General features: G+C 56.9%; 1 protein-coding gene across 11 annotated transcripts in view; it reads left to right on the top strand.

The window, feature by feature from the left end:
- Positions 1 to 10,184, top strand: part of AMBRA1 (autophagy and beclin 1 regulator 1) — a 180,711-nt gene extending 170,527 nt beyond the window's left edge. For 9 of the 11 annotated variants that reach the window (XM_030331001.1, XM_030330998.1, XM_030330996.1 and 6 more), the window contains 3 exons: positions 1,092 to 1,184; positions 2,723 to 2,916; positions 8,589 to 10,184. In XM_030331001.1, coding sequence (XP_030186861.1) covers positions 1,092 to 1,184; positions 2,723 to 2,916; positions 8,589 to 9,091 — 790 coding nt within the window. In that variant the 3' untranslated portion in view covers positions 9,092 to 10,184. The remainder of the gene's footprint in view (positions 1 to 1,091; positions 1,185 to 2,722; positions 2,917 to 8,588) is intronic. The other 2 variants (XM_030330994.1, XM_030330997.1) reach the window with 2 other exon arrangements.
- Positions 10,185 to 18,302: the final 8,118 nt, after the last annotated feature.

Below are 18,302 nucleotides of genomic sequence, written 5' to 3'. Positions count from 1 at the left end.
GACGCCCCAGGGACACCAAAGTTCTGATGGGCCCAGACACTTCTTCCTCATCTCCTATCCACACCTTCAGCACAGCACCCCACCCTCAACCACAGTGACTGCTAGGTAACGCCTCTTCCTGGAAAGAATCTTTAAAAGCAAAGCAGTCTGTGTAACGGGGCTGCTGCCTGTGATGGTAAGTCGTCATGGAAACGTCAGAAGCCACTGCTTCCCTCCTGGCAGCGGTGCCCTATGACACTGGCAGAACCGCTTGATGGTCCATTACAGGGAAAGGAGGAAGAAGGGCAAGGTTGGCAATCTGGAGAACTGGACAGATAGAAACTCCTCTCCGCTGTCAGCAGTGCGGCCAGTGGCCACTCGAGGGTCTCTCTTCTACGCCAGTAGGAAGTATGGGGACACTCACAGGGCCGTCTTCTCTAGGAGCACCTTTCCCCACTGCTAGCCCAGCCTGCCCTGGCAAAGGAGGCTCTAGGTCTAGAATAGAAAGCCTTGTGAACTATTCTGGCTCAGTGGGGGCTTTTCCCTGCTTAGACTTCTGAGCTCCAGGCAAATTAAGAATGGCAAGATGCCCTGGTTTTCCTTCCTCCCTGCCCCACGGCAGCAGGGAAGACCCAGTGGCAGGAGCCTGTGCTTTCTCTATTTCGGATCACTAAGCCCACACTTGAGGCAGGGCTGTCTGTGGCACCCCGTCCCTCCAGGGCCTCCCCAGTCTCTCATTTGCTATCTTAGCTCCTTTCTTTATGCCTGAAGAACACTCAGCCCACTGCCTGCGTACAGTGTGGCTATTTTTTAGCTATCTCTTAGGCCTGAGGAGGAGCTGGTGAGGCACTGTTTAGAGGAAGGAAGAGGCTAAAAACCCACCACTACAGGCATTTGGGCTGTTGGAGATTTGTCCGCACTGCTCCAGCACTGCGCTTCCTGGTGGAAATCTCCAGTCCTTGTCTCAGCTCAGCCCCAAGAGAGACAAAGGAGAGATGAAGGAGGGCTACCAGGCCACAGGCCACAGAGCCTAGGAGGTGTAAGGAGTTCTGGCCATTCTCTTTCTAATGCTCTCCACCTTTTCTCCTCCACCCTTCCCAACTGCTTTTCAGGGCCTTGAACTCTGGTGTTGAGTACTACTGGGACCAGCTAAACGAGACTGTCTTCACTGTCCACTCCAGCAGCAGGAGCAGTGAAAGGCCAGGGTGAGTTTGGGAAGGAGGAGGGCACAGCTGTTGGAGGCCTGTCCCTTCCTCCTGTTTCCAGTGGGCTCTCAAGCAGTGCCCTCAGACTGCTCCGGGGCTCTCTGGGTGCCTCTTCTCAGCCACAGCAGCTCCTCTTTGATCTGCTTCATGCATTGAGCTTTTGCACACAGTTGGATTCGAGAAAAGTATTCTATGGCAAAGGACGAGAACATGCTCTGCTCTTAGAGTCTTGACTGAGAATAAGCTAGGACATCCTGTGGGCTTCTCCCATCCTGGCCATGGTATCTGGGCACACTGGGGTGACGGGAGAAGACAGAGCACTAGGGAGGGATGCTGTCCACAAGAAGAGTGCTGGGAGCCCAGGGAGAATCTGTGGACAATACCGCAGGTGACCAGGGCCTCAGGGACCAAGCTGCCTGGAGCTAGCACATCCCTAGGGACAGACACATCCCAGGAGCCAGTTAGAGTAGGAACCTCGTACTGATCCTCTTAGCAATGTATTAAGGAAGACTGAAACATGAGAAAAAAGTGATGGGTCAGTAATACATGCAAGGGCATCACTGCTTCCTAGAAGAATTACAGGACATGGCTAGAAGAATAGTCCCCAGAAGCAGCTAGAAATGAGTAGCTGGTGACTGTCATGGAAGTCCTGGGCCCCCTCTGCTGCCAGCTGTATCTATCCCAAGGGTCAGTGCCTGGGAAATGCGCAAGGAAAGGGGTGCTAGCTTTGGGCCTGGGCGTTATTCATAGGTCAGCTGGGCTGCCTACCTTCAAGGGTCTGTTGTCAGAAGGCCCTGAAGGAGGAGCCCAGAAGGGCCTCATAAGAATCCTGATGCTTTTCCTCCAAAGTGGAGATCCAGTGGAAATTCCAGGAATTTAAACTGGAATCTTGTCAGCATATAGTTAGAAGGAAGGAAGGAAAAGCTAAGAGAGGAAAGGTCCCTTCTACTGCTCACCCTTTGTCCCACAGATCTCAGCTGGTGGCTTCCTGAACGTGGATAAGAGGTGTTCTGTGTTTTTTTTTAATGTTTATTTATTTTTGAGAGAGAGACAGAGTCTCTGAGAGAGAGGGAGACACAGAATCCGAAGCAGGCTCCAGGCTCCAAGCTGTGAGCACGGAGCCTGATGCGGGGCTCGAACTCTTGAACCACGAGATCATGACCTGAGCCGAAGTCAGATGCATAACCGACTGAGCCACCCAGGCGCCCCTAAGAGTCTTAAGATGAGCCTTCTCTACCTCCCCAGAAAAATCCTCATTGTTTAAGGGAGTGACTGCACTAACTGGCTTTGCAAAATTGGATGGTTCTGCAGCTTCCTCTCATTGTCCCAGAGCTTGCCCTGATCTGGAGGAGAAAGGACACAGCTGAGTTAACTACTTTTGGGAGGTAGCTGCAGCAGCACAGGGCTTCTTTCTCGTCTTAGCCTGTGGGCCCTGGTCCAGGGGACTGTTCCCTGAGGAGTGGCGTGGAACAAGTGGAACTCTATGAGGCCTACTGTCCCAAACCCTGCCTGACTTCAGTCTGCCCTTCCCTCCCTAGAACCAGCAGAGCCACGTGGAGGACTGACAGAGACATGGGTCTGATGAATGCAATTGGGCTGCAACCCCGGAACCCCACCACCTCAGTGACATCTCAGGGCACCCAGACTCTGGCCCTTCAGCTGCAGAATGCAGAAACACAGACGGAGAGGGAGATACAGGAGCCAGGGACAGCAGCTTTGGGTCCCGGTGAAGGTAAGAGTCACGTAACACCAGAGGGGAAATATGACTGGGAATGGGCAGTTGGGACCTTCATCACCCCTCCTGGTCTGTCCGCAGAGACCGTGGTGCTGAGAAACGGCCCTCCCCTCTCAGAATGACTACCCACTGACTGCTTGGGGAATGTTCCCCTGGTGGCGTTAGGAGCCTCCTCAGGCAGGAACAGCATCTCCCTGATCTGGGTCACTGTTTCCACCCAGTGGAAGCTGAGTTGCTCTTACAGCTTTGCTCCACTCCCACCAAGTACCCTGACCTCCTCCTCCTCTAAAACTTGGAGGACCCAGGCTGTTCTTCCAGAGAAAGCACACAGGAAGTAGTGTAGATGGGAAAGACTGCAAGAGAGACTCACTGGTGCGAGCTCTCATTCCACGGACAAGCACACCAGACCTTGGGCTTCCAGGGCCAGCCCACAGGATAGCTTGTCAAGCTGCTATTACACCCATGGCTCCTTGCCCTTCTGGCTACAGCCGGCATACCAGCAGCCCCGTCCTTCACCTACCTCAGGTGTAGCTCAGCCAGCATCAGCCCTGGCTCTGTGCTGGCCTCACACTTCTGAGAACCAATTAGCACTTCCCAGCGGTAGAGCTCGAGCCACTTTGGAGTCTGTCGACAGCTGTGTTAAGCAGGCTGTTCTCACTCAGTCACTCTCCTTACCCCCACCCCAGCCCCCTTGCCGGTTGGAGCTCCAAACAAGGCAGCAGCCTCCAGCCAGACACATATGCTTTAGGTCTGTGTTGAGCCATTTGCTCAAAAAAACGTCCACAGAAGGAAAAGCCATGGTGTGCATGCGGCGTGTAACAAATTCACCTGTGTCTCCCCCAGGGAATAGCTTTTCACACTCTAGTCACCCCACAGGGCACTGTGCCTCTCACTGTCATCAACTGAAATTTTCTATTTGTTTTTTAATTTTTATTTAATTTCTAGTTAGTGAACTGAAATTTTTAAAAGTTGAATCCTTTTTTGGTCTGTGGCCCAGGCCACCTCCCCAGCTGAGGCCCGTGACTCTTTGTGGGGTTCTTGCCAGTTTCAGAGGCCCGAACCTCATTCCCTTCCTGTCTCCCCCGCCATAAAGGAGAGCAGGTGGTGGAGGGTGAACCATTCAGAGGCCAGAAGCACTCTTCAGCAAGAGTAGCCATCTGGCGCTGAAGTGTGGGCAGAGTAGGCTTGGATAGCTCTCTGCATCTGTCTGAGGCCCGGTGACCTTTGCCTAGAGCTCGGGAGCACAACCCTTCTTAGCATCCCAGTCCTTTGCAGAAGACCCTCACCTAGACAGAAGTAAGGGAGAGGTGCGGGTTGCAGGGAAGGGTGTCACTGGCCAGCCTCATGTCTCCTGGGGCCAGGAGCCTTGTTCTGAGGTGCTTAATTACCCCACTGGACCACCTACCACTCCTACCACTCTGGTAGCAAGGCAAGGGACCGGGAAGCAAGAGTCTCCTTGGGTGCAGGTGTCCTCCCTGGCCCCCCCATCCCCTTCCAGCAGGCAGGCATGGCAGCTCTGCACATCCCCACCCCCACCCCTGCCTCCTCTCTCACCTTACTGGCAAACTGGCGGCCACACCTGCCGGAACATGTAGAAGAAACCCTTAGTTAAGTTAGCTAACCCTTCTTGTTGGCGTAGCTAGGAGGTGGGGCCAGGAGGGATACATCCCTACTCACTAGAGGCCCAGCTAGATTAGTGGGGCAGGCAGCTCTACCTGAGTAATTCACACTCTGGGGCTGCCCCTCCCTTAGCCCCTTCCCCGTCAGCACCAAAAGGTTCCCAGGCTACTACTCATTTTCTTGCTCTATAAAAATTTGATTAAAACCCATTCCGCTCATTCTAGGATGTCCAGGAAGAGCCTGCCCCAGGGGGAATTTGCAGGTGTCAGCTTTTTAGCTTGTCCACCTTTAAACCTTCCCTACCCTGTCACTCAGAAAGGGAGGGGTGCGTTCCCAGGGCTCACTGCTTGCTCCCCTCACTGAAACAGTGCCCGCCTGGCATACAGTAGGTGCTCAGGAAGTGTGTGGAATGAATGGACTTAACGGAGCAAGGGCCCACCCCTGAGCGTGGCTGTGCTATACTCTTCTGTCTCTGATCTCGGAGAAGGCTTGCCCGGGGCTCCTTCTTGTCTGGTGAAGATGAGAGTTATTAGCCCCACTGCAGTAGCCTGGGCCCGGGGCCAGAGAAAAGCGAATGTGGAAAGTGAGGGACTAGAAAGCCAGCGGGTCCCCTGAGGGCAGGAAGCACAGCTCCTCTTCCCACTCAGCCTGGCTCCCCTCTTCTGGTCAGTGACAGCCCCAGAATTAAATGCAGTTACAGGGCATTTATGGGAACTTGCTGATCCTATCCTGGCATCCACATCCAGAAAGTACCTTAGAACTTGCCAAGGAAAAAATGTCCTGTCAACACTAACTCAATTTCCCATTTTTCAAAGACAAAAAGAAATGCTTTTGCTAGGGAAAGAGACAGTAGAATTAACCTCTGTGGCCACCACTGCTCCTCGAGCTAATAGCTTGGATCCCCAGCCACGGCTGCCTTTTCCCTTAGGCCCCAGTGTGTTTTTTTCTTGAAGAATGTGCCAGCTGCCTCCAGTGCCAGCTCTTAGCCTTGGCTTAGGGTTCCCGAGAGAGAAGCACAGCTCACAGCTGTGTGCACAAGCATGAGGAAGTCGTCCATGGGCACAGTTTAACTTCTTCCATCCAGTCTCTTTTGAGCACTTACTTTATGGATGATACTGTGTTAGGCACCATGAATCCAAAGGTGTTGCAGAGAGAATCCGATTCAGAGATGAAGCCATCATCTCTCCCTTCAAAAAGCAAGTCCAGGGGCAACTGGGTGGCTCAGTCTGCTGCGCATCCAACTTTGACTCAGGTCACAGTCTCATGGTTCTTGGGTCTGAGCCCCACATTGGACTCTGTGCTGACAGCTCGGAGCCTGCCTGGGATTCTCTCTCAGTCTCTCTCGCTCTTAAAATTAAAAAAAAAAAAAAAAAAAAAAAAAAAAAAAATCCAGAAAGGAAACAAACACGTAAGTACTTCTCCCATAGCAGAGGAGCGACATGTGACTAGGTTTCAGAAACTGCCTTGAGTCTGAAGCACCTGTAAGCAGCCTGGGAGCCCTTTTATTCAGCCACACATTCACGTGACAAATAGACACCAAGTGCAAAGCCGTGCATTAGACACTGGACCCAAAGATAAATAAAACTTATTCTGAGACCTTCAGGGACTTGGAGACCAGAAGGGAGATGCCACAGCCACAGATAACTCACACAGAGAAGAGTGGGACACTGCGAGGGCTCAGGAAGAGAGCCGGTGGGGTGGTATTTACATTGACCTTGACATCCACAGTGTGTCCCTGGTGTACGTGAGCAGGGGATTAGAAGGCACACGGAAGTGCCTAGTTGGGTTTGGTGTGGTCATTGGTGCAGGAAGAGGGCATAGTCTGGGAAGTGGCTCGGACCTGACCAGAGGGCCCTTAAATGTAATGCTAAGGCATCCTGACAACTTTGAGAGCTTTTGTTGCTGCTGGGTTTTAAACAGATTATGGACTTAACCAGAACTCAGTAAATCCGAGATTAATTAGAATGGTAATAGCAGCGTGGAGGCTGGGTGGAAAGGGGAGAGATCAGCAAGATCAGGGAATACAGCCACAGTCATGGTGAGAGGTGGCCAAGACCAGAGCCATGGGTGCAGTGGGAAAGGGCAGGCGGGGCTGGGCTCCCTGAGGGCCTGGCTGTGGCACCTCCCTTAGGGCACCAAGGCAGCCCTGTCCTGCCCCTGGAAGTGAGCTACATGAGAAGAGCTGATAGTTCACCAGGCACAGAGCCCAGCACAATGAGTTCCAGTGCCAGCGGGCCTTGGGCCAGCCCACTGCACATCCCAGACCCAGCTGGGGAGGCCCTCAGTGCACAGAGTTCTTGGAAAGCAGTGGGGGTGGCAGTGAGCACAAGGAGGTCCCCAGGGGCCTCGCCAGGCAGCTCTTTTGGCTCACAGGGTGGTAGCTCTGCTGGCACTGAGGCCCTAGGTTGACCTTTCCTCTTACCCTCTGCCCCCCTGTGGGAAGGCTTCTCCCCCTGAGAGAAGTGCTGAGAACCTTTCAGATCCTTTTCTTCTGCCCTGGGAGTTGGCACTGAGCTTTCTGAGGGGGAAGCTTGGAAGGGCAGCCACCTTGAGGGCCGGCGGGTGGCGGGGGCGGGGGGCGGTGGATAAGTAGAGTGGACTGGGAAAAAAAGCAAGCCGCACATAAGTGAAAACCCAGGCAGAGTCCCCACTGCTTAATGTTGATGAGAATCATCTAAGACCCATAACATGAGACTGCCAAGCACTAACAAGGAGGGAAAGATCTAATGGGGCTTTAGACACCATGAAGCTGTGAAACTGGCTGGAAATGCAGCTCTAACAAGGAAAGCGGAGAAAAGGGACTGGACAGGGAGGGAACAAAAAAAGTCTTACAAAAATAGCTGTTGACAATAAGTACTCAAAAAAGAAAAACCCTCACCATCAGCGCCCCCAAATCTGCAAAATCCCAAAATGGCCAGCAAGTAGCCAAAGGAAATAAATTGATAGTTCAGTAGTGCCAGCCCTAGCAGCCCAGGAGCCTTGATCATAGTTGCCCACAGCCTCAGATCAGCCCAACGAGGGCTGAGCACAGGCGGAGGGAAGGTCCTCAGGACAGAGCCCCACTCACAGACCCCAGGTTAATCACTACAGCCACCACTGACTGAGTGCCCACTGTGTGCCATTATCTCATTTCCTCTACCCTGTGTAAGCTAGTTGTTTTCATCCCTTTTATAAAGTCTGGAAACTGAAGGAGGTGGATGTTAAGCGACTTGTTCAAGGTCACACAGCTAGTGAGTGCGGGACAGATTTGAGCCTAAGTCTCCTCTCCTCCCACACAAAGGAATGCTCAGGCCTTTGGGGAAGGAACAGAACCTTCTTTCTCTCCCTGGAGATGCAGGCTGAAGCCTCAGGTCTGGGCAGTTGGCTGTCTCCAGGGGAAGATGAGGGTATCAGGCATCCAGCCCAGCCCAAGGAGAATAGTAAATGGGAAACAGCTTGGGAAAGCTGGTGGGGAAAGGAGGAAGAGAGGAGACAGAATACCACCTTCTAGGGAACAGTTAAAAATCCAGTCTTCCTTGTGGGCTTTTAGAAAGTAAACAAAACACAGAAAAGACAGCAGTTTTGAAATGAAGTAGAGCAGACTGTTTGCTTTTGGGCCATACCCTGTAGTTGCCCTCTCTTTCTACAGACCAGGCAGCATGCCCTGTCCGGGGCTGGGTCTCCCAGGTTACCCAAGACAGGCAGAGGGCAGACAAAGCAAGCCATCTGCATCCACCTCAGTCCCCTTCACTCGTGTGGTAATTAGTCTGCCACTTGTGTCGGAAGGGTCTTCTGGTCCAGCTCTGCTTCTTAACTGGCTGAGTGGCCTTGGCCACCTCATGCCATCCTAAGCCTCAGTTTCCCCACTGGTAAAACAGAAATGGAAATGATGATCATTTGGGGAGTCTTGTCTAGCTTTCAAGTCTCTGATTCTCAGAAGGAGGGAATTAGACTCTTCTCATTTTTGCTTTTGGCAAAGAATCCCCCAGCTCCTACTCACAGTGGCCTGCCTGCCTCAGAGGCCCCGGCCAGCCACGAATTCCCTCTGTCTTGTGTTCCATGCCTTCCAGGTGAGGGCTCGGAGTCTGGTGCGAGCGGGGAAGATGCCCTCAGCAGGATCCAGCGGCTGATGGCAGAAGGGGGCATGACAGCTGTGGTGCAGCGAGAGCAGAGCACCACCATGGCCTCCATGGGCGGCTTCGGCAACAGCATCATCGTCAGCCACCGCATCCACCGTGGCTCCCAGACGGGCGCTGAGCCCGCGGCCGCCCGCGCCTCCTCGCCCCGGCCCTCCGCCTCTCGGGGACTGCTCCCGGAGCCTGGGCAGCTGGCAGAGCGGGGCCTGAGCCCCCGGACAGCCTGCTGGGACCAGCCTGGTGTCCCTGGGCGGGAGCTGCCCCAGCCCACCCTGCCCTCTTCCTCCCCTGTCCCCGCCCCCGTCCCCCTCCCCCTTCCCAGCACCGAAGGACCAGCCCTGCACTGCGACCTGACCAATAACAGCCACCTTGCTGATGGCGGTGGTGGCAGCAGGGGGGAAGCTGCAGGCCCCAGCAGGGAGCCACGGAACAGGTAGAGACACACGTGTGTACTGGTGCTTCCCCTCGAACCGCTGAGCAGAAACCGGACCTCACAGCTGACTCGGAACTGTACACGCGGAAGAGCTGCGGGCTGCATCAGGGAACAGGAGCAAGAGGGTGGGGGGTCGAGAGGAAGTCAGAGTCAGTGGGCATGAGGCAGTCGAATGGGCAAGGCTTGCCTCAGGGGACTAGAACCTTCCAGGATCTGGAGCCCAGGGGAGCCATGCTGCTGTGCTACGTGTGAATGGAGGAGGAAGTGGCTATCCCTGCCATGAACCCCCCCCCCTTTCTCTTAGAAACATGGCTTAAGAGACTCGCCCCTGGGCAGAGGGCCTTAGAAGGGTGAACCGTCTTCCAGATCTGGGCCAAACCATCCTGGACAGTGGCCAGTGGGGCACCTTTGCCCTGACTACCTGTTGCATGGGCAGAGCCACTAGGAGCCCAAGAGCAGGAGGAGCAGCCTGGCCCCCAGGAACCACCTCCATCTCTGAGCCTTCCAGAGCTTCAGCCTCTCTGTATCATCTTATCCCCTAGAGACCACAGTCAGAGTCAGGCCAGGCTCCCAGATTCCTGAGGACAGGGACTTCCTGCACTTACTGATGGGGGACAACCATGGAGTAAAGGGAGGGGGGGCAGCCTGCTTGCCTGATAGAGGTTGGAGTCAAGGGATGGTGGGCAGGTCCTCACTCAGGAGTGGGGGGTGTAGGCTGGCCGGCCCCCAGGGCTTGTCCACCAGGCTCCTCTCCCCCGGCCCCCAGGCCCTCAGAGCAGCACCTGTGGGTGGCAGTATTAGCTGAGCCTAGGCCAAAGCCAGCCCAAGGCTGGGGGAGGGGATGAGACTCCAGGTCAGAATGTGAGGTCTCGGTCTGTGATTTAAGGTGTTGCATGTGGAATCTTGAACTGTACGTGTAGTTTCTAGTGGAGAAATCAAGGCTCTGATTATTTTGTTTTTAGTATGAAAATGTGATTTCTTTTCTGTTTGTAACTCATCATAGAAACATTGTGGTGGGAGGAGAGGGGATAGTCTGACTGCTAATGAGGGAAACACCAAAGATCTACATCATTAAAGTGATGACATGGCCCTCACCAGGCTCTTCTCTGTTTGTTTCCATGGAGGATGGAGGAGGGGGTGGTGATTGGTAGGGGGCAGGGTCATTGAACCAAGCTGGGCCCAGGTTCTCTCAGGCACTGTTTCTGGGGCTGCTGTCCTACGTGGGGAGCCCCATCTGTCCCCTCAGAAGAAGCTGGCTTCATACTACGTCTCTGTACCGCCACCCCCTGCTTGCCCCAGGTCTGCTAACGATTAGGGCAGCCTTAACAGTGACAGGTGGGTATGTAGGAATGACAGAAGGTCACTGTTGATTGCTTCCTACCCAGGACTGTGGGTCTGGAATGAAGATGTAACTGGCCAAAAAGCCGGGTCCCCTCTAGTCTCCAGAAACCAGCCATAATGGGTGTCTGGGCTGGCCAGGAAGGGAGCTTGGTCTTGTCTACAGGCATCCCTCAAAATGCCATTTGCTAGAAAGTAGGGGAAAGATATTTGCCCCACTCTTACAGAAGCGCACAGGAAAAACAGAGCCACCCCAGGGATTTTTGCCAGCAACAGCTATTTCTTGACTGTCTCTTGTGTGCCTCTGTCCCAGATGCTATGGGGCATGTAGAATTACAGATTCTATCCCAACAGGGACAAAACCAAAAGATCAAATGGTTGAGCAAGCAATACAAAACAGTGTGAAAATGTGAAGAGTTATTACATAGTCACAAACACTGGAATTTTCTAGCAAATTGTAAGAGTGGACTCTGGACTAAAAGACACATCAGCTAGCTGTGTGACCTTGGGCAAGCCTTTTCTTTGCTTTGCTTTCCTCCCTTGTAGTAGGATACAGGGCTTGGATTATGTAACCTCTTAAAGTTACTTGCAGCTCTATAATTTCGAGTCATTCGAGGTCAGAGAGCACTGGAGCGGTTAGGACCAGGCTTCCTTGAAGAGGTGGGGATATGAGTTACTGAAGGATGGAAGAAGAGCACCCCACTGCAATCCCTGCACTCTACCCACATATTCCCCCCCCCCAACCCCACCCCCCAGGGAGAGGAAGAATTCCTTGTTTTGACAGTAGGGACTATGAATTTGTTTAGTGTAAACCATGCGCCAAGGATTCTTATTTTGATTCTCATCACAAAAGCTCTCTGAGTACTGGTATTACCCCCAGACCACACATCTAACTGATGGAGCCAGGATTTAAACCCAGAGGGGAACCCTACTTTGTTATTTTGGAAAACAGGGTATGAAGAAGCCTTGTGGATGAGATGATCCAAATTTGGTCCTGTCTGCCTTGCGTCTGCCTTGCGTCTGCCCTGTCTGGCCAAGGATGAACCCAGCAGCTACCTCTCGGAGGCTCCTACAGCCTTTCCGTCTCCACATCAACCCCTTTCCTTGGAAAGCCCTTGCCTGGTGGATAGAATCCTCTACTAGTAGTAAAGCCTCCGGGCCCCTTCTCGTAACAAGTTGGGTCAGCAGGGCAGAGCTTGGCAATCCCATCTAGAGACAAGGAATTAGGTTCAGAGAAGTTCTATGGACCCAAGTTGTCTGTGGAGCCAATTGGGCCCAAGGGCCCAGGACAAAATTAGGTCCCTTGGCCCTCCACAGTCCTACTGTCGGTTCTGAATTGGAGGGGTCAACCCCACCCAATGGTAAGGATTTCAGGGAAATGGAAGCAGCTTTGCCTTATACAGTTTCTTTGGAACTCAAGGCAATGGTTGGAGACATCTCTGGTTTCTGTGGCTTTCCGTCCTTGGCCTGGCTTGTTTCCCTTGTTTAACTTTTTAAGTATCTGGCCTCCCCAACCCCTCCATTCCACACACACACAACACTACCACCTTCCTAGGAGCGCTACCCTGTCCTGGACCCTAGGAGAGAGATGACAAAGTGGAACAAAGGCAGGACTGTCATCTGATTGTCCTAGGAACCAACTGAGCCTGTTTCCTCACCTGTGAAGTGGGGGCAAGAACAATAGCTTCTTTGGACATTGGTTATGAGGCTCATGGGAGACCAGATCATTCATGTAAAGGACAATGGCTTCTCACTCTTACCTAGACAGCCAACTCCAGCTGCCCTGGGGAGCACTGGTCTGGACCTTCACCTCCTCATTCAGCATGGAGAACACACCAAAAGCCCCGCAGTGCTGGGTCTTGCCCCAGTTCCTACCCCTTCTCTGGCAGCTCCTGCCGCCTCTCCTCCCACTGCCTTACCTGCCTCTGCAGTCCCCCTCACAGCACCCCCACCCTGTCCTGGAGCAAGGCGGGGCGGGGGTGGGGGGTGGGGGGGGGGGGCGGGACCTATGTTGTTTTTCCAGGACAAGGAATCAGCGGTCTGAAGGTTAACCGGGTGTTTGTGCTCAAAGAGTTTGGGGGTGACAGGCCTCAGGGCCTAGGCGTGGGTTGACGAATCCAACCCCGGCTGGCCCCAGGAAGGGCCATCTCCGATGGAGGCGGAAACGCGGGTGTCGCGTCGGTCGGGCGGAGCTCTCCGAGGTGCTGAAGCCACCGACTCAATCCCGCGGGCGCCTCAGCCGCAGACTCCCAGGCCCTCCCGCTTCGCGCAGGCAAGGCCCCGAATCCTCAGGCTCCGGCCACTGAGGTTCGCGGAGACCTTAAGAGACCGGCAGCTCGCCCTCTGGGGTCTCGTTCCGGGCTCCGCCCCAAGTGACCTTGGGCAGCTTTCCCTCACAGGCATCAGTGAAGTCGCCCACCAGGCCGCGGCTGAATGGGTTCGCGTCTCATCCTAGGGCTGGAGGGAGGATGCGCACCCCTTCTCCGGCCTGGAGTTCGGGAGCGGGGAGCCAGGCGGTGGGGGTGGGGGGCCAAGCGGGCATTGTGCGCGATGGGCGGGCTTCTTTCTCCCTGGCGGACTGTTGCCTGTCTTCTCTCCAGCTCCTTCCCAGGCCCCGACGGCCCCTCTTCTCTGGCTGCCCGGCGGCCAACATGCGGCCCTGAGACTGGAAACTGCCGGCCCTCGGCTCTCCGCCCCGACGGAACCGTGACGGCTGAGTCGACCCCACCCACCCGTAACCTCTCGTTGGGGTCAAACACTCGCGCCTCCGAGGTCCCACTGTGAGCGGAGACCCGTAGGGAGTGAGGTCCGGGCTGGGCGCAAGACCACCTCCGGGGCCCGGGTGTTTGGTCAGAGCGGAGGCGGAGAGCGCAGCCAGACGGGGCTGCCAGCTCCCTCCCCACCCCGCGAGGGGGCGCCGCGTCCCCATGACAACGCGGACACCCCACCCTCCCCCCATCTCTGCCTCCCGGGAGGGCAGCGCCCCCCGCTAAGCCGTACTGTTGACCGTGGGCGGTGCCCCACCGTGCCCGAGCTGGAAGCTGCCGGCCGGTTCCAGTGAGGGGCGCGCGTAGCTGGGGTCCCCGACGCCCCGGGTGGTGCCCCCCGAGCGTCGCAGTTGGGTGGCCGGTCCGGGGCGGGCGGCGCGGCCCCACCAGGATTGGCTGCTTCCCCGTGACATCACGCGGCTCGGGGAAAAGTGCGAGCGTGAGCGCGAGTCGAAGCCACAGCGCCGGGAGCTGCGGGCGGAGCAGGGGCCGCCCCTTGGCACCCCGTCCCCGCCCCCGGCCCGGCCGTGCGCCCCGCCCGCTGGCCCACGGGCCGCCCGCTGGTCCTGCCGTCTGTCAGGTGCGAGGGGACCGGGGCGGAGGTGTCTGGTAAGTGACTCCGCGGCGGAGCGGGGGCGGGGGGACACGGTTGCGAGAGAAGGACGCGGGGCTCTCGGACCCTCTGAGGCTCCCCTCCCCGGAGGCGAGTCCCACTGGGACGGGTCCCCAGGCTCCTTTGGGGGCGAGAGCGGTGCTGGGAGCTGCACAGGGCCGGTGGGTGAGGGGCCCCGCTGGAAGAAAGACCCAGAGTCTCGGAAGCTTCTCCAGGTGCGCCTCTGGGAAGGAATGGACATTCAGGAGGTCGGGGGAGGGGGTGCCCGCCCACAGCCCTCAAGGCACCTGGAGCAGCCGTCGGGGGCGGGACCCCGCACTCCAGCCCTCCCACTGGCAGCTCTGGAGGGCGCCGGGCGCTGGAGCCCTAAGGAGCCTTTTTCCCGCCCGTCTCCCCGCCCCCCACCCCCGGAGCTGCCAGCCCACTCCGGTCCACGAAGTCCTCCATCCGCGACCTTGAACCCCGACGGAAACACCCCTACCCTCTCCCGGTGCCCCTCCCCCACTCCAGGACTACTCCCTGCGGTTGCCCAGGCTCCGAGCCCGGGAGAGCCAGAGCCAAGCCCCAGGCCCAGTGGCGGAAGTGTCAGCGCAATGTCGATTCCAAATTTCCTGAGCTCCTTCTCCCTCCTGTGAACTCTTGAGTCTCTTCTCCCGCCCCAAGGACGGATTCAGGGGCCACAGCCTTCCCAGAGCCCTACAGTGAATGCCTAAGAACCAAGGACCCACACCCCAACCCCCTCCCCACGTCGTCCAGAGCACGCGCTCCGTTCTCGTCCGGAAAAGGGGGGGGGTGCTCCAGAACCCGGGAAAGCATGGTGCCCACGCCCAGAGGCTGCAAGAACTGCGTGCTAGGGCTTTGGGGGGAGGGCGGGGCACCAGAGAGCCAGGGCCCCATCGACCAGGACGGAGACCTGAAGGAGCCTCTGGAGGAGCCTCTAGATGAGCCCAAATAATACCCTCCAGGTCTTCCCAGGCCCAGGGCTTGAGAAATCAGGTGCCCACTCAAGATGCTGGAGCCAGACGGTGCCTCTCTGGTGGGGTGCAAGGTTAGAAGTGTGGGAGCGTTAGAATATTACACTCAACTGACCCAAGCCCTGGCTGGGCCTCCGCGTTTTGGGGTGCTGCTGGTACACTCTCGCGGGCGGACTGGGCACCCTTTGGGCATAATGCTCCGCGGGCAGGCTGAGCTGAGCCTGGTGTCCTGTAAGGCTAGTGGGGCGACTCAAGCAGCGGCCCCTCGACAGAAGTCAGTCACAGGCTGGGACGCCACCCACACCGCAGCGTTGGGACCGGGGACACCACTGGGTGCCAGCTAAGGCGATGCCCCAAGGTCAGGGTACCCGTTGCAGCCCAGATTGTAGTCTAACCTTGCTGTCCTGGCCACGACCCTTCCCCACCCACGAGCGGAGCACGATCCAGACACTGGCTCTTGACTTGGTCTTCTCTGCGCTGAGACAGCCAAAGTCTGAGCTGCGTCTCCTGGCAGGGGCTTTTGGACCGAGTCAGGTCACCTGCTGTGGACCCTGCCTTTGCTCCCGTACACAAACTCACAGGGACAGGGCACACTCGAATCGTGTGCATCCCCCAGGCCACAGCACTCCGGGACCGCACACGCATGCACAAGCACGTGTCCACATGGCACGGGCCCGCTCACGCGCACACGGGCACACTGGTATCCAGGCGTGGCCGAGCGCGCACACACGCACATGCAGCTACTAGCTTCTACTCGCGCTCCCCAGTAATCACACACAAACAGAACTCGCACTCGCCTTCCCGCCCACATGATCCTCGGCGGGGCCGAGTGTAAGTCGGGCGCCCTTAACTTTTCCACCACTGAACCCGCGTGGAGTCGAGGGCAGCTCCCAGGCGGGCCTTGGCGGGGGAGGGGGTGAAGGGGTGGGGAGAACCGCGTCCTTCCCCTGGGAGGCCCTGCCCTGGAGCCTCCTCTGTGCTCGCGGTCGCGTTGGAGTTGGGGGCGGCGGGAAGAGCGGCCGCCCTCCCGGAGTCCGGAGCTGGTACCCAGGGCTCGACATTGCCATCTAGTGGTGTGCACAGCCCTGGGCAGCGTCTCCTTCCTCCCCACATCTCGGGCGGGCCTGGATCACAGAGAAACGCCCCCAGAGAGAATTGCTGTCTGAATGCCTCCGGGAGACCCCCCAGAAAGATGGTGGTGTGGGGGGCGGGAGACACCATGCCTCACCTTTTCTGCCGCTGGCAGCTTCCCCAAGAGGACCCAGAGCGGAACTAAACCACCTGCCACCTCCTTGGAGACAAGATGTCCCCGAAGGAGACAAGAAAGAGGTCTCTCTTCTGGGAAAGCTAAGTAGGGGGGCCGGCAAGGAGTGGGAGGGGATCCTTAGTTCTTTGGTTTTGAACAGTGGCGAGTAGAGGCAGGAAATCAACCTGAGGCGGGTTGAGGTTGAGAAGGTGGCTCCTGGGTTCTAATCCTGCCCCTGCCCCTACTTACACACTGGATGACTTTGGGCCAGCTAATTAACATTGTCCTCATCTGTAAAAAGATACTTACATCAGTGAGATGGGGATACGATTAGTACCTGCCTTATCAGGCTTCTGCAAGGATTAAACCAGATAATCTATATAAAAAACTCAGAGGGGTTCCTGACTCATAGTTAATAAACCAAGGCTATTATGTTTTTCATATTTGGCACCTCCAACCCTGTTCCCATCTCGCTGGCCTGCGTCCTGGCCTGGGGAGGTGAAAGCAAGGCTCTCCTTGGAGCTGGCGGACCGTTGCCCACCCTGCACCTGCCTGCATGTGCCTGGGGAGGGCAGCCTCTCCATGCTGGCGGCCCCAGCTCCGAGGGCGACACCCGGAATCTCTCCAAGCTGAAAGGAGCTGTCAGAGACCCCAGGGAGGGTGGTGTTCAGTCTTTGCCCTTGACTCGTATGTGACCTTGGAGATGGCCACACCCCTCTTTGAGCCTTTCCTCCTGGGAACCAAGGGTTTGGACAGGTGAGCATGAAATGCCAGGCTAGGAGGCTGGGGCTGTGTCTGCAGTGGTGAATGAGGGGGGTCGAGGCCAGGCTTGGGCGGGGCGGGGGGGAGTCACCCTGACACCTGCCTTCAGCCTGTGGCACATTTTCATGCTGGAGATGGAAAGTCTAGTTGCTGATCCCCACAGCTGCTTGGGCGGGGTCCCAGGACCCAGTCCTCTCTATATAGTGAATGAGCAAGAGAAGGGCAGGAAGGTGAGGTGGCTTGTCTAAGGCCACACAGCTACACCCTGCTGGCCTTGGAGCCTGGGCTGCAGCGGGACTGCTCCTTGCTCCACACACCCCGCCTCTCTCTCTCTCTCTCTCTCTCTTTCTCTCTCTCACACGCGGACGCTGTGTATACGACAGTGCTCAGGGCTGGCGGGGCTGGGAGGGGGCCCGTGTGCGTGTGTGTAATGGTGTGCATGTTGGCGGGTGTGAAGGAGGCTGGGCTGAACGGCTGCCCTGGCACGGCGCGCCAGGCGTGGGCCCCTCTCACGTGTATGGGAGAGGAAGGCGGGGGAGAGATGAAGAGGAACCTGGGTGGGAGGGGGCGCAGGCCGTGTGCTGGGGGGGGGGGGCACTGGTGTGCTGGTGGGCCCGGCGGCGGGGTCGGCGGGGGGGGGGGGGCTCTGGCTGCGACAGACTCCCCTGCAGCACTGCCCCTCTTCCCCCTGAGACACTCTGGGTTCCCTTTGGGCTTCCTTTGGGTTCTCGGTTGGGGTGAGGGCTGGCCCTGGCCCCTTGGAAGCCATGTGTGCCTTTGCTTGGCTGGCAGGCCCTCTAGGCTTCTAGGCTTCTGATTCCTCACGGTCCTCAGCTCCCACCACTCCCGCTGGCTGTGGACAGTCCCTAACTCCCCTGCACTGAGGCCCCCCCCCCCCCCACTGCACTGGGGCTGGGAGGGAGGGCTGGTGGGGGGATGTCTCAATGGCATGTACCTCCCGAGCCTCGCTACATGGCACTCTCCTCCTCATCCTTGAGGCTTCCCTCTCCGTGCCCCCCTCTGGTCATCCCAGAAGCCCTCCCCGAGGTGGGACTACTGCCTCTTCTGGCTCTCTGGGCCTCCTTCTGCCAGAATCCTTAGCTCTGGGACAGCAACACGTCAAGGACTTTGTGGAACCTTGGTCAGGTTATTTAACATCTCCGTGCCTCAGTTTCCTCATCTGTAAGTAGTGAAAAATCAAGGATTCTACCTCACAGATTTGTCGTGAGGAAGAAATAAATTAATATTTATAAAAAGCACAGAAACTTAGACAGTTAAGTATTAGCTGCTAATATGTATCCTTGCCTTTGTCCTCAGTACCTTCTGTAAGGATTGAGAACAGGTCCCCTGGTGACGTTTGGTTACAGAACGAGGAGGTAAACGAACGAACACTTCCGGCCGGAGCCACATGCTGACCTCTGGGACCACTCAAGCCCTCCCCATTGCTTCTGTGGGCCCTGCACACACTGGCCTTCTGTCTGTGCCCCACACGTGCCTCAGGACCTTTGCTCTGG

The sequence above is a fragment of the Lynx canadensis genome, chromosome D1, assembly GCF_007474595.2.
Source record: "Lynx canadensis isolate LIC74 chromosome D1, mLynCan4.pri.v2, whole genome shotgun sequence".
In the NCBI taxonomy this organism is placed as follows: Eukaryota; Metazoa; Chordata; class Mammalia; order Carnivora; family Felidae; genus Lynx; species Lynx canadensis.
This window is presented reverse-complemented; position numbering and strand designations above follow the sequence as displayed.